Source organism: Trachurus japonicus, chromosome 9, assembly GCF_045865225.1.
Source record: "Trachurus japonicus isolate A0001 chromosome 9, Traja_1.0".
Lineage (NCBI taxonomy): Eukaryota > Metazoa > Chordata > Actinopteri > Carangiformes > Carangidae > Trachurus > Trachurus japonicus.
Window position 1 is genome coordinate 8,743,782 of NC_140915.1, and position 15,950 is coordinate 8,759,731.

General features: G+C 41.4%; 1 protein-coding gene across 1 annotated transcript in view; it reads left to right on the top strand.

The window, feature by feature from the left end:
• The window catches only part of eeig1a (estrogen-induced osteoclastogenesis regulator 1a), a 35,537-nt gene that overhangs the window by 17,150 nt on the left and 2,437 nt on the right, over positions 1–15,950 (top strand). Inside the window, exons 3-8 of the mRNA XM_085785859.1 lie at positions 6,429–6,549; positions 8,564–8,593; positions 10,734–10,850; positions 12,212–12,258; positions 12,821–12,972; positions 14,835–14,963. Coding sequence (XP_085641985.1) covers positions 6,429–6,549; positions 8,564–8,593; positions 10,734–10,850; positions 12,212–12,258; positions 12,821–12,972; positions 14,835–14,963 — 596 coding nt within the window. The remainder of the gene's footprint in view (positions 1–6,428; positions 6,550–8,563; positions 8,594–10,733; positions 10,851–12,211; positions 12,259–12,820; positions 12,973–14,834; positions 14,964–15,950) is intronic.

The window sequence follows — 15,950 nt, forward strand, 5'->3', positions numbered from 1 at the left end:
CTCTCCATGCGTCTCCATTAAAAAATTATCTGAAGAAGCACAAATTGTTTTTCTTCCTCCTCGTCCCAGCTGAGACCTCGTCTCTCGTTTTGTTTTTGTACTTTATAAATCCTCTCTCCCTGAGCTTTTGTATGTTTTCTCACCACTTCCTAATCTCTCCTGGATATTACGCCGTCACATGAACATCCCTCGCCCTCCTTCCTTCTTATTTGCGTGTAATTGTTGATGATGTAGGAATTCGAGCCTGTTCTGCTTCTGCTCTCACACAACATCAGTAAATATGAAGGGATTATATTTCTCCTCCAGCTGCAGCCCGTCTGCAGACTTCAGCTCCTCTCTCTGGTTTTATGATCGGCCGTAGATGCTGGTACCAGTTCAGTCAGTCGTTGATGTAGAAAAAACCTCTTCGTCCTGAGCTACAACTTCTCCATCTTCTTCTCTGGATGTGGAGAACATCGGGTTTTACCCTATTTTCATATGTAGGACATGATGTTTGGTGGTGGGACACAGCAGCTTTCTGTTTCTACAATAACACTAATTAGCTTCAGCTGTACAGTGTGATGAAAGGATTGCCCTCCGGACAGAAATGAGGAGGAGGCGGCGCACGAACGAACAACGACGGCCTTTGTATCGGTTTTCTTCGCCAGACTTTATTGTGTTGGACCTCGGTCTTCTGTTTACATGTTGGACTATAGAGAGAGAGAGAGGGAGGGTGTCACTGTGAGAGTCTGCAGCCGTGCTGCGTTCAAGTGCTGCTCATATCTACTCTTTTATTTTTGGATAAGTCACATGTCTTTTGCAACATCTTTAACATAGTGTTAATATCTCAAAGTATGAAAGCAGAGTACACACCTTCACTTATCCCTTGTTTTATTTTAGCAAAACTTTCAATGACCAAAGTTCAAAGTTATATTGCAAATACTGTACTGTGGCAGATACTGTATTGAGGTTGTGATTCAGTTGCTTTTCACTTCCCTGCACCAGATGAGTGCGTTCCTTTTTTTTAATATCCGGACATTAACTGGAGCAGCAGTTTAGATGTTGCATTTTGCTGTGTCATGATTTGCTCTGGGCCAATTTTTTTCATTTCTGGTCAGCAAAACTTACAGATTTGTCACTGTGGATGTAGAGAACATGATTATTTGGGCGGTGGGGGGTATTTATTTATCACTATTTTCTGATATAGTATATATTATTCAGCAAAGTTTTTTTCTCAGGCATTGCAATGCTCCATTTCAATACGTCCCAAAATGCATTGGGTTTGTGCTGCCGCTACTTTTTATTATATTTATTATATATAAAGGGTTTGGGTTAGGGTTAGCATCACTGCATTACTGTGTCGCTACAAAACTTTCTCTTGAATGTTCACTGGTTTGTTCTCACATCTTGTCGATGACAAAGTTTCTGCTCAAGTTGTTAACGGCCTTTTTGCAGATTTCTGTCTTCTCTTAATTCATTATCTCCTGTAAAATAGCAGCTATAACAACATGCTTGTTGCAACTTTCCAGTGAGAACAGGTTGACGTCCTCACACGTCTCATTTTTCTTTACAGATAATTAATGACACAGGCAGAACATGGTCACATTTAAAGGCTGGAACCGACTGACTAATTATTGCAGCTCTACGTTGCACAATGAAGTGACGATGAAGTGTTGCCTCAGACTCAGAGTGATGATGTGACCTGACGATCTGGGTTCACTTCACGTACAGGTTTTTATTAACCGACACACATCTCCTCCTGGTTCACATCAGATCTGACGCAGTTTGACAGTTGTTGTGTTTTTTTTTTTGTTGGGATGTGAGTCACATGTGAGCGGCAGAGAGTCGGAGCAGAGTTTGGGTTTTAATCAGCTGCAGCGTGAACAGAGCCAGAGAAAAACATGGAGGATTCCTGTTGAACGTTACACTCCTGCACGAACAGAGGGAGGTGCAAAGGTCGCAGATGAGATTAAAAACAAACGGCGGAGAGCTTATAAAAACGTCCGAGAGGCTGAAAGCGAGAGTGTTGGTGCGAGCGCCTCCTCCTCCTCCTCCTCCTCCTCCTCCTCCTCCTCCTCCTCTGAGCTGCTGGCAGAGCGGCGGTGGGTTTGAGGAGTGTGAGGTTTCCATGGAGCCTGAACAAAGCCATCTGGACTGAGGAATGTGGTTTGGGAACGCTCCCCGTTACACACTGGACAAACCAATAGCGTTGGGGGTTTTCTGATAAGAGTGAGTGTGTGTGTGCGTGAGTCTGAGAAGTTCATGTTGTTTCTAGGGAGAGATGGATGAGTGGACGTTTTCACCTCCACAGTTCAGGACCAGGAGTTTAGTTTAGAGGGTTAAAGCAGGTTTACAGCATGATTTGTGTTGTGTGGTTTTTATTTTTAATTGAGCAAACTTTGTGTTGTTGCAGCCCGGGTTGTTAGGAGGAGGAGGAGGAGGAGGAGCGGGGCTGCAACTGTTTGCATTAGGGATCAGCTGCTCTATGAATCATTTTATCCAGAAATGTCAAAACAAGTAACAACACAACTTGTAGATCATAACTTCCAAGAGCCAAAAATGACTTTTCACTTAGCTAATTTTGCCTGAACAGTCAGTAAACCTCTAAACATTCAGTTTGTAAAGATCTAAAGTGGAGAAAACCAATAAAACACATGTTGAATGTTTTTATTTGCTGATATCTTTATTAAAGTAATAGTTTTATGAGAATTTTCTTAAGTTTTTTAAATAAATAAGAAAATTAACATTATAATAACTCTGGATCCTGTTCGTATTTCATATTTATCATCTGTAACAGGTGTAAAAGTGTCTTCAATGGTGAAGTGAAGCCACAGTGTCCTTTAGCTTTGATGTTTCATCGCAGGACGCTGTTGGAGGAAGAGAAAGAGGGAACAGAAATAAAGTGGTAGAAATCACACAGAGTGAAATAGATGAAGGGGGGGAGGGGAGTGTGAGGAGCAGCTGCTGCTAATTTGTACTACAGACTGTGCATGTGTGTGTTGTTGTTGTGGTACATGTGTCATTTGCACCTTCTGTTTCACACAACAACCCTTTAAACTGGTAAATACAGAAACAATAAAGAGATTGAGGCTAAATCACAATAAGCTCCATACAGTATAAAGGTAGATGTTTGTATTAAAGCTCCATACAGTATAAAGGTAGATGTTTGTGTTAAAGCTCCATACAGTATAAAGGTAGATGTCCCTCTAGGCGCCAGAGTTTATTTAGGAAAATATTAAGTTTGGATTTCAAGATTTCACAAGGCTGTAGCTTGTAAGTGGTGAGAGATAAATCTATGGTGTAAATGAGAAAAATATTCATAATGACCTAAAGTTTGTGATGGGAGTAAATTTACTCATCTATTGTGACATTACCGGGTGGCAGCCCCATTGGATTACGTGACTTCCAGTAAAACTGAATTTTGAAAATATTTACACAGAAAAAAAATGATATTGACATCTCATCCTCAAAGTAAAGGAACATTGGTCTGAGTACATTTACAGCCGTCAGGACTTCCTGTCACTTTGTGATGTCACAACAAAGCCCCGCCCCCTCACCACCTGGACCCACCATCCAACAACTTGCAGGATTTAGTTTCTCTGATTGTTTTATTCTGAAATCTGCTCTATTTTTTATTAGATCACTCCAGAAAACAGTCAGCCAAGCGATTAATATCGGCCACGACTGTTGTTGTTGTTGTTGTTGTTGTTGTTGTTGTTGTTGTTGTTGTTGTTGTTGTTGTACATCCATTTGTTATTTTTATTTTAAGGAATAATTAGAAAAATATTTAAAAAAAAAACCCAAATCATTAAAAGCTCTCTACAATTTTACGGTTTTCTCCGCTGGTTCGTGATTCTAAATAAAGCAGCTATAATAGAAACATCTCACTCGATGAAACTTCTCAGCCTCACGTCTGAAGTGTGATCACACCCCACCACGAAGCGCCGAGCCTGTGATTTATATGAGCTGCAATTAAAGAGGCGTCACGCAGTTTAAGTGACTCCAGAAACATTTAGCTGTGGTTGGTTGGTTTGCACGACGTTGGACCGAGTCCAGGGGAAAGTTTCCAAAACGAGCCGTTCTCTGCCATCTAGGAGGAGGGAAAGGACTGTTGTTGTTTATCGTCGTTGGTGACTAATGGAGAATTTACACAAATGATGGTTCATTTCAACAAGACGGTGTTTAACTGGTCGACAAAATGATGGTCCAGTATTCTCATCACTTGGGGATGATGAAGACAAACCTGCATGTAGTAATGATTCTCCAGTGGTTTCCTCGGCTGTAATTGGCACCCAACGGCTTAAAACGTCCTTTGTTTTCCTGAACGTCTCCCTGTTTTAGCATCACAGACATTTATAATTAACTGAAAATAACACAGTGGGATTACTTTGCTGCTTTTAGCCAAGCTGGCGGTGTGTGGCACTGTGACTGAAATATCTCCACAGCTACTGTAGCCTGGTGAGAATAAAGATTGTACGATGTATTATAAACCGTTTTAAAAGGAAGAGCTTAGGTTTAGAAATTGTGGACATGATTTAAAACAACACATAATCCTCTAAAATGCAGATAGAGTAGGAATGCAGCTAATGTGAATTTTTGTTATTGCTAATTATTTCTTCTATTATAACATGGACAGACCCCAATAGAATGACTGAACTGTCTCTAAAAGTCAAAGTCCATGTGTAGTGTTATAAAACAGCAGGGTCTATATTAATACTGTAAAAGTGTTAGGACTAGTACTACAAGTACAAGTAGAAAGTATTCGGTTAATTGAGAAGTTGTACACTAGCGCTATTCACCTAGACTTCACTCATTTTTTGTTGTTTTTTCCTTTACCAGTTCCTGGTAGCTGGTATTTTTTTGGTATAGTTTCAGCTGAAATTCCAAGCAAGCTGAGTCGATACTAAAACGTGACGTCAACCGACTGGCGGTAAAAAAAAAATGGACGTAGCACCCATGACGTCGCCCATTGGTTTGGGGGAGTCTGTTTTGTGCTCCTACTATGGGCATTTGAACTGCCCCATCTTGGATTTTAGTGGGAGTCTACTTTCCATATTTTGAGAGGTGCGGCGGTTTGCCGGCCGAGAACCCGCGGTAAATTCACGCAAAAACGCTGATGCGCGTTCCCGTCGGGGACAGTTTTTCAGCAAGCAGTCTCTGTATTTACCTCTAAAACAACTCTGTCTGATAACGTTGTGTTATTATCTCATAGCGTGGTGAATGTGCAGGTCACAACTTGTCCACCAGAGCGTTTTGGAGTTGTTGGATTGTGTATTTGATGAGTTTGATGAGGGGAAACCAAGAAATCCCATTAGCCTCCGTAGCGTAGCTCTGAGCAGCCAACGGCTCTTCTCCGCCGTTCTAAAAATAACTTGCACCGACAATTAAAGGTAACAAACCTACTGCTAAGACTATAGGGATTATGGCAATGGGCCAATTTGCCAAAATGTTGAACTATCCCTTTAAGACCAAGACCGGTCTCAAGACACAGAAGATAGAGGTGCTATGAAGTACTCAACTGTGATGGAAAATGGCCAAAACCGAGTTGAGTCAAGCCAGATAGCTGTAACTGGAAACAGGCTTTGATCTCACCGACCTGTCGGGCAGCAGTAAATCTGATTTTGATTGGATCTTGTTGAAGCAACATGATGCAAGTCACAGGATTTTAATTGAACAAATTATGGTGCATCTTTTTTTAGGTCCATCATGCAACACAAACCTACATCCCCTCCCTCCTTTCTCCTCCTTCCTCCTCTTCTCTTCTGTTTCTAAGACTTTCCTTAGGAATTTGTCAAAGTGCCATTCACCACAGCTTTTTGTTTTCAGAAACAAACAGATCAGTGACCTGCTCTGTTGTCGTGTGCTCCCAGTTCCCACCCGTTCACCAGGACGGGTGGAAGCTTAAAGGTGACAAGGCAAAAACTGTGTTTTCACAGACATGCACTCGTTTCCTTGAGAGGCTGGGAAAAATCCTGAGAGACAAAAGCCAGTCATTTTTTTTTTTTTTGGCATCAACCAACGTCAGAAGAGTCAGGGAGAGCCATGGGAATCTCGCTCAGAAATCCACTCGAGTTTTGGAAAAAAAACAAAACTCATGCTGCACAGCACACGACATGTTTTCTCAGTCGTTGCTGTGATAAATCTGATCCTCAGTGGACAGACCGGTCACGAGGCTGTGAGACAGTCGTGACATAACTGGGGGAAGAAAAAAAAAAAAAAAAACAGTGTTGTTCTGCAGTCAGAGAATATAGATAATCTAAATACGAAGCTGTAAGGAATGTGTGTGTTTACATAATCCATTTGTCCCGGCTAATAGAAAAACCTGAATCATATTATCCATTAACCAGAAGTCCGGAGCTGCTCAGGAAGTGAAGAGTTAGCAGGAAAAAATTATAATAATTCATTAGAGATTTACGAGTTCCTGTTGTGTTTTTTTTTTCCTGTTGCAGAGAGGAGGTTCAAGAAAACTGTGTTCGCTGGAGGAAGAGGTTCACCTTCGTGTCCAAGATGAGTGCGAACCCCCACACGGGAGTCCTGGACCCGTCTGTGTGCAGGGTGTCGGTCAGGAAGGTACGACTCCCAAAAGTGTCCCCCCACCCTCTCTGTTTGGAGATTAATGTCGTCAGTACAGTGTCTGAGTCAGAAGAGGAGAAAATAATGACTCTTCTGTTGTGTAATAACCATCCGTAACCAAGCTGGAGACTTGTGTGATGCCATTATGTGCTCTTATTTGTACCTTAAAGAGTCGCATGTGATGGTTTGGATGCACTGGAATCCATTAGTTATGAAATTTTGACTCCACCTTTTATCAGTTTTTTTAGATAGAAAGATCATTCTGGGTACAAAGTGAAGCTTACAAACTTGGGAAGTTTTCTATATATACATCACATCACATACATCATTATTACATCATTTACATCATTTTTACTGGCTTTTTTGGCGCTTTGGGCATCAAGGGGTTGAAAATACTCAAGGGCAAAACAAGGTTAATCAAAAAATCAGGCTTTTGCTCCCCGACTTTATCAATCTGTGCTTAGTAACTAACTCACAGTTTGTAACATCCGTCTCTTCATTGGAGCGTAAAAGTAAAAAGGAGTCAGTGGTGCTTTAAATAAAAGGCCTTGATCTTAAACTGAGAAGAGACAGAATGAATGGATACCTACTTCTATCCCATAATTTTCCACCGGAACAACAATGTGATATATTATGACTCAACCAATGTCCAGTCAAGGTTCAAACATGTCGATGTGTCGGTAAAAGAACATTATGTCTTTGTCTTTTCAGTGGAGACAGTGATGCTGGTAATTTCCTGTGTTTGTTGTAGAGCTCTGTTGAATTATTCTTTCTCAACTTTCACTGATTCATCTGATATACAGTATTACTTTTATCCTCACCGTTAGATCTGTTTTTGTGATGTGAAATGTGTCAGAAGAAACGTCCAAAATATTCAATGTGAGACCTGGAAAAGCAGCTAAATAATTACATTTGTAAACCTGGAATCATCAAATATTTGTTTTGGGTTTTTCTTTTACTAGAAAAATTACAATCAGTCAATTATCAAACTACATATTAATGAACTAAACTTTAACATATTGGATGTCTGGATTACATCTACAGTAACAGCTGTAATGCTTCATATCCCTACAATAATCCAGTGATGTATAATTTAACACAAAATACGTAGTAGCATCGTGACACGAACACACAGATTAGTAAAATTTCAGTCCTGGTACAGATGAGGGAAAGAAAGAAGGGAAAAAAGGGTAAATAATAAATGATAATTGCAATATTATAGAATATTATTATATTCCACTTCATAACACAATGATATCAGTAAACCAGTTTTCTCCATCAAGCTTTTTTAAATGAATACTGGTTTGTTGTTGTTGTTTTACTAGTGTATTTAAAGAAGAGCGTCCAAGTGTTATTAAAAAAAATAAAATAAATCCATTTATATTAGATTTGTAAGTAGAATTACACCGCCTTGCAAAAGTATTCATACCTCTTAAACTTTTCCACATTTTATCACGTTACAACCACAAAATTAAATGTATTTTATTGGAGATTTTATGTGATAGACCAACACAAAGTAGCGCATAATTGTGAAGTGGAAGGAAAATGAAACATGGTGTTCAAGACTTTTCTACAAATCAAAATTAGACTTTTTGGCCTTCACGCAAAACGCTGTGTGCAAGGCTCTATGTCTGAAATATTGAAGCAGGCGTTTGATGAATCCGCCTCTTTCTGGGCAGCAAATGTGAGAACATTAAACAATCCTCTTTGACATTATCTCTAAAACGATTTCTCTAGAACACATGACATGTAGACTAGACGTCGGGTTGTAACTGGTACAGGAAAAACAACCGAGTACAGACTGTGGGAGTTTCTCAGGAAAAAATGTATGTTGGATATTTTGGGTGCAGAGTTGATGTTGATGTGAACAGTCTGGGTCTTTAATTTGGTCTCCGTTGCTGCTGCTGCTGCTGCTGCCCTGTAATTGGAGGCCTCTTGGATGTAAAGTTGGATCGGTTCGGTTGAATTCACTGCTGTTTTTAAAAAAAAAATTTTCTGTCTCTGCCTGCAGGAACTCAAAGGAGGGAAAGCGTATACGAAGGTAAGAGCCGGTGTCTTCGTAGTTTTCTCTCACCTCCTTATAATAAACACAGCTGACAGTTACAGATGAGCTCGTGTCAGCGCCTGTGTGTGTGCGGAGCCTTAACGCCACGTTAACGTAAATATTAACATTTCTCTCGGCATCAAACATAATAAATCACAAATCGCAATCTTCACGTTTGCACGGAAATCTGCAAAACATCCTGCCTCGTCGTCGCACCTCTCGTCGTCGTCACATGAGTCACGTCTTGTGAATGAAAGTCGTCAAGGTCAAACGGCTCGCGGAGATGGACCATCCCTCCTCCTCCTCGCTCCAACAGGAACGGCTTCCTTTTTAAACGCCCGCTCTCCTTTTTAGATTTCCTTTCGGGGCTAAATTTACCTCGTTTCCCTCCTTAGAAGTCGGCTTCCTTTAAATACAACACCTAAGAAAACAAAACAGAAGCCCCCCCCCCCCCCCCTTGCAGGGAAAAAAAAAGAGTGTGTATGTGTCCTGGACAGGAACGTTTTTCTCCTGAGAGAGCAGCGCCGTTAATTTAAAATAACATCACACACGCAGCTCAGACAAAGGCGGTTTCCACTGGTCAGAAGCTGCGAGGTTTGTTTTTAGAGATAAAAGTCGTGTAGACGGGACTTTTATCAGCGTTATCTGGCTCCGTGTGGAAACCTCTGACCTGCACTTAGTAGGTCGCAGGTTTCAAACGGTGCCGCAGTAGAGGACACTGAGTTTAAGATAATAATAGTAAATGTTCAAAAGGAACACGCTTTACGAGTTATTTTTATATTTGGATTAAAGAAAAATCTGCTATTATAATCAGAAATTAAAAGCAAAGATGAACTCTGTTTATATGGACCTGAAGGTGGTAATTTACAAGATGACATTGAATGTGGCACCGAGTTAAATTTAACACCTGTATTTTATTTTGAAAAGGGAGCGTGAGAAAGCTTTCTCAGTATAGAATAAGTAATCAATAAATGTAATTAAACACAAGCACATAATGCAAATACGGTAATCACAGTTTCCACAGTCGTAATTAAAAGTGAGCACAAAGCAGCGGTTTCTTTAAAGCCCCAGTATGTAACTTATTTGGCTTTTTATTAGCAAAAATCAAATGTTGCTTTCATAAATACGTATTTAACTATAGTCGAATCACACCCGCATACAAATGAAAGCTTTCTCTACCTTAGAATGAGTTGTTACAAGTCGATACAAATACATAAGTGGGCGACGCACCGAACCGAGGCGGCCATGTTGCATCGCCATTTTTTTACGTTGAGTGGCAGCGTGACCGTAGGTAACCACGGAAACTGAGCGGAGCTGTGGGCTCGGCCTGTTAAAACTGTCACCACTGTGTAGTGTGAGGAAGGACGGAGGCACTGGTGTTGCATTCAGGTGCAGTCAGGCAGACGGCCGTCGGCAAACCAACCGGACGTCATTTTACTCCACGAGAGAAAGACGGTAAAACGTGGGTCAGGTAAACAATACGACATCACCATGACAACATATTGTCATGCCTGTATTGTTTTGCCTCGTGCTGGCGGACCACTTGTTTACATAGACGCTTGTTTATCCTGTTACATGCAGCGTCTGTTGTCTGTCTGACGTCTGCCCAATTTCACGTGAATGCAACATCGAGAATACGTTCAGATATGCAACCGCACCGCTAGATGGGGGGAATTCCTACATACTATACCTTTAAAAGAAATGTAAAAAAAAATAGAACGACATCATCAGTAGAGTAGATTATTTTTCTCTTCCGTGCTCGACTTGTCGCTCTATCAATGATCCACTCGATCTTCCTCTTTGTTATTATTAATCATTTATCACGAGGCCTTCATCTAATCTCAGTCCGTCATTGAGGAAGTGCTCTTTATTTGCACCGACATTGAAAAAGCATCTTTTAGCTTTGTTCTTTATTTTATTTTATTTTATTCAGTTAGTGATAAGAGCTGCTTTTTTTTAAATTGCATGTGTCCATAGTTAATCATGATAAATCACAAATGAATCAATCGTTTTTCATTTGCTAGGGATCATTTCCATGATTGATAATGGACAGACAAACTGCTCTATTCAAATGTAACTTTATTTATTCTCCTCCTTCCTCCTCCTTCTCCTCTCCCTCCTCCTCCTCCTCCTGCAGCTGGGCTTCACAGACCTCAACATGGCGGAGTTTGCCGGCTCTGGCTCCACCGTGCGCTGCTGCCTGCTGGAAGGCTACGACACCAAGAACACGCGTCAGGACAACTCCATCCTGAAGGTGAATCTCTCACGTCACGCGACCGCGAGGAAAATTAAAGAAAAAGAAACAACTTTTTACGAGCTCCGGTCGATCAATAACTCCCGAGACTCCTCCTGATCTTTGACCTTTCCTCATTGATTGGTTATTGATTAATTGATTTGTTATCTGTCATTTTCCTGTTTAGAGCCTCTCAGTTTTGCTGATTTTTCCCTTTTTCCCTACGTATGCGCGAGACGATAAATTGAGGCTTCGATCAATAAGGGAGAGCGTCGCCTGCATGGGACTCCTGAGATTTTATAGGAAAACACTGATTGACTAACCGAACAATTGATCGAGAAAGTAATCAACCAGATTGACTGACCCAGCTGTGCGGCTCAGTGGGTTTAAAGGGATAGTTCACCCAAAATTCAAATTTCACATCATCTACTCACCCTCATGTCGACTAAGGGCTGGGAGAAGTTTCAGAGTCCTCCGTGGCTTCTCTGAGTTACAGCGGGGCTCCGTGCAGCACTGCATGTCCATATGACGGTTGCGAACAGAGCTCACTTTTCTTCGTCCAAAAAGACACACCAAAAAACATCCAAATATCTCCATAGTGCTCGTCTGTAATGTCCCTCTTGTATTGAAGCCCCGACATGAGAAATTGTTCTGAAAAAAATTTCCTCCCAGTGTTGCTCTGCCGGAATCTCGCACGATTTGCGGAGCCGTGAACTGGGTGTCAATGCAAATCACACGAGATTTGGACGGACCAGGAAGAGCAGTGCTGGGAGCTTCCGCTACAAACAAGCTTGAAATATAGACTTATTTAATTTTTTTGGGAACAATTTCTCATGTCGGGGCTTCAATACAAGAGGGACATTACAGACGAGCTGGATGTTTTTTGGTGTGTCTTTTTGGACGAAGAAAAGTGAGCTCCGTTCTCAACCATTATATGGACAAATACTGCTGCACGGAGCCCCGCTGTAACTCAGAGAAGGTACAGAGGACTCTGAAACTTCTCCCAGCCCTTAGTCCACATGAGGCTGAAATTTGAATTTTGGGTGAACTATCCCTTTAAAGCCTCTGTAGGTGAAGGAGTTCAGGGGCTCTGCAGCGCCTCCCGGAGGCCGCCAGCAAGAAGTCAATAGTTTATTGAGTTTAAGCTGCTGGTTTTGATTTAGTTGCTTTTAAATGAACTTATTTGACTTGATTTAACCACAACAACCTTTGATTATTTTTGTTTGTGTCAGATCAGAGGAGCGTGTGAACGTGTTTGGCTGTTTTTCCTCCTTCATCTGTTGTTCATATTTTACTTTGACACGCTGATAAAGGCTGTGTCATGTTCTTTTTCAAATGTTCATTTCTGCAACGGTGCTGAAGATGATTGTTGTCTCTTGAAGGTGATCATCGGGATGACCCTCCTGTCTGGAGACCCCTGTTTTAAAACGTGAGTACAGATGTAGAGGTTTTCTGATGCTGCCGTTTTATTCTTTAGCTTTTCCTGCTTCATCTTTTTAACACCTCATTCTCTTTTTTAAAACCTTACCTTTTGTTTTATATACATTAACAATTTTTTGAAGTAAAATATGTTGTTAAAATCTGAAAAATCTGCATTGAAACCACTAATCTTGATTTAAAATGTAAAATCTACAGATAAATTATATATATTTTGACTTTTTCTCTTATACTTTTTGCGCTGATTTAACAAACCCACCTCCCTCTTTAATAATAACAACCGATGATATCAGGGGCTGATATATTATTTACAGCTCATGATGATATTTTCGTTCTGTTTCATGTGTTTTTTTTTGTTCCTTCCCCCTTTTTATTTTATCAGGTTGTAAAACGTGTCCAGTCTTTGTTCTCCTCTGTCTTTTGTTGCCACGGTGACTCGCTTCAATAAAACAAGTGTGGCCTGACTGAGCCCTGTCCTCTGTTTTAATCTGTTTCCACACTGATAAGCCGAGTGTTGTTTGTTTTTCTTTTTTTGTGTGTGTGTGTGCTTGCAGGCCTCCGAGCACGGCCAAGTCTATCTCCATCCCGGGCCGAGAGCACACCCTGCAGCTGGACTGTAAGGGGGAGGGGACGGCCGAGCCCGGCCCGGCTGGAGGCGTCTCTCTGGGCCGCAGCGCCAAACCTCGACCCTCCATCATCAGCTCAGGTACAAAGGACACACATCTGATAAGTGACGGACCTGGCTGGAGGCTCATGCTCAGCTAACAGTACATACTGTATGTGGATCATGGGGATATTGACGTTAGACTAAACCAAACACAACTAGTCTAGAAGCTTTGAACTGAATCGCCACAGGCCTGGTCCGTCACTTTGATGTGTCCCCGGGAACACTTCCACTTCTGCAAGCGCGATATGTAGACTTTCATTTTCATATTTAAAGGGGAACTATGCAGGTCCAGTCGATTTTCCGCTGTTTTGCTAACCTTCTTCTCGCCCATGTGCATTTGTTTACACCGAAGCCGGCGAAAAATCAATAAATGTGGCGGTGGATAACGTCACATAACATATACGATGTTACGACATGTATATTTGTGTAGTTTAATCTGTCATAAACAAAAAAATTGCGGGTTACGGAGCGCGTTTGTGTGGTGGTGCGCAGACAAGAGAGCTGGGACACCGGGGCGGCGTCCGAGTAACTACACTAATGTTGCAAGGTTGGTTTTCAGCCGTGAGACGCCAGGTGAAGACAGAGAGCCTCCATTCTCACTCGTAACAAGTCACAAGTCATGTAGTTAACTATCACAATTACTCCAGAGCTTTTTAATTAAGGTAAAAATGTAGCATAGCAGCGGGAGAAATCCTGCTTAGTTCCTCTTTAATTGTTAATTGTTGTTAAAGAGGAACTCCGCTGCATTTTTATCTTTATTAACCAGCTCCAGAGTCCTAGTTCTGGTTCAATAAATGACTTGTAACTAGTTCAGGGAGAATGGAGGCTCTCTGCCTTCCACCTAGCGTCTCTCTACACATGTTAACATGGTAGATGTTAAATAACGTTATCCACCGCTCCATGGATTGATTTTTCACCGGCTTCATTGAAAACAAATGCACATGGAGGAGAGGAGGGTTAGAGACACAGAGGTGGAGAAACCGGACTTACATACAGTAGTTCCCCTTTAAAGACCAATTAAAGTTATGCACAACATAACTTATAACATCTTATAGTTTATTTCTAAAGTCAATCTAAAGAATGCATTCAAAGAATAGATGTGTAATAATGTGTCAGATACCGTACATTCATACAGAAGGATTTTGATTTGATTTGCTGCAGGATTCAGAGCCAACAGAGAGACACTGAGTCTAAAACTTACTGTCAGAGACTGAGAACAGATCAAATATCGACTTAAAGGCCAGAACGACTAAATTAAACCACTAAACTCTTCAACGTCCAGACAAAGCCTTTTAAACTAGTTTTCCTGTGTTTAGTGCTGATATGAAAAATAAATCCCACTAAAGTCCTGAGACTGGACTCATTCAGCCAGATGTGTTTCATAACTTCAGCCAAAACTTCCTGGAACAAGTTCTATTAAGAAACACACACACACATTTTCCTCACATGGAAAATGAGCTGACAATGTTTTAGGTTTGTTCAGTTTGAATTAAAATGAAAAACGAAGCCTCTGTTTAGTTTTGTTTTTGTTCCAACTTGGAAAACAACTTGAAAGTCTGAGGTCGTTCACAGCAGCCGAACATCTGGTCCAGAGCAGCTTCTCCACGTGAGAGAACAAAGTGCAAATCCTGCAGCACGAGCCGCTGACGCCCAGGACTTAGTCCGGTTTCAGTCCGAACAAGACTCAGTTCAGTGGGCCAGTTACCTATAAACTTCACAACGTCTTTCACAAACTCCTCGTCTCGTATCTTAGTATAAATACATACGAGGTGGTGATTTCTAAGCTTCGTTGTTTTCTTCTTATGTATAGAGGAACGGCTTTTCGATTCTTCTGTGTGTCCTGGAAACATAAAGAACTGACAATACAAATATTTAAATCTTCTCCTTCTTGTTGCCTTCAGGTCTCCTCGATGACTCAGAAGTGAACCAGAACCAGAACCAGAACCTGAACCAGTCCGGTTGTGCTGAAGTCTTCCAGTCCGGTCACTCCCGTAACTCGAGCTACGCCAGCCAGCACAGCAAGATCTCAGGTACAGACTGAAAAACAGGGAATCAAACACTTGTTTTATTTCTGTTCAATCCTGATTCTAGAGCTGAATTAATCAGTATGTTTACATGATGCTGGAGAAAACCGAATCCGACTATAACTGGACAATAAGTGCATGTAAACACGTTAGTTCTCCAACTTCGATTAAGACACCCAGATGATGTTATTGTAATTTGACTTTCTCCGGCATGTATACGCCGTAATCAGAGTTTAACTGGACAATGCATGTGCGCATGCTCCACACCCCCCGCGCTGGTGTAAAACCTCGGACCAAAAACATCCAAGAAAGCCGGTCACAGAAGCTTTTGTTGTAGCGTTACTGTGTTCTTGTCTGCCTCTCTAAATCACCACGACCACGAGGGACAGCGTGCACCTTGTCTGCACAATAAGTATGAACAAAGCTGTATCGTACATCTCGCTGTACATCTCGCTGTTGTTCGAAGATGCCGGTCTGCCGCCTGGCTAATAGGTCAACCGGAGAAGGGGCCGTATTAACCCGCTGAAACGACGCATCATCACCACCTGGCGTTGAGGGAGAGGAGTTATTCCATTTTCTCAGTTGCATGTAAACTGGGACAAGGACAGAAGTCCGATTAGACGCCAAAATCTAAATTTGAGCAAAGCTCGATTAAGTTGTGCATGTAAACGTACGAGAGTGTTCAGGTAATTGCTCATCAATACGCAATTATGATCAATCTGATCAGTCGTCTCAACCTTAGTGATGTTCAGACTTTATTTGTGTCATCAAACTGTGTGGTTCTCAGTAATTTATACGGTCGTCATCCAAAGTCACTAAATCCTGATAAAAGACCCTCTGACCTTTAATAGTAATAATAATACCGTAATTTCCGGACTATAAGCCGCTACTTTTTCTCACGCTTTGAACCCTGTGGCCTATACAACGATGCGGCTAATTTATAGATTGTGAGAAGTGAGACAGAGGAAAGATTATGCGCCGAAGAAGACACTA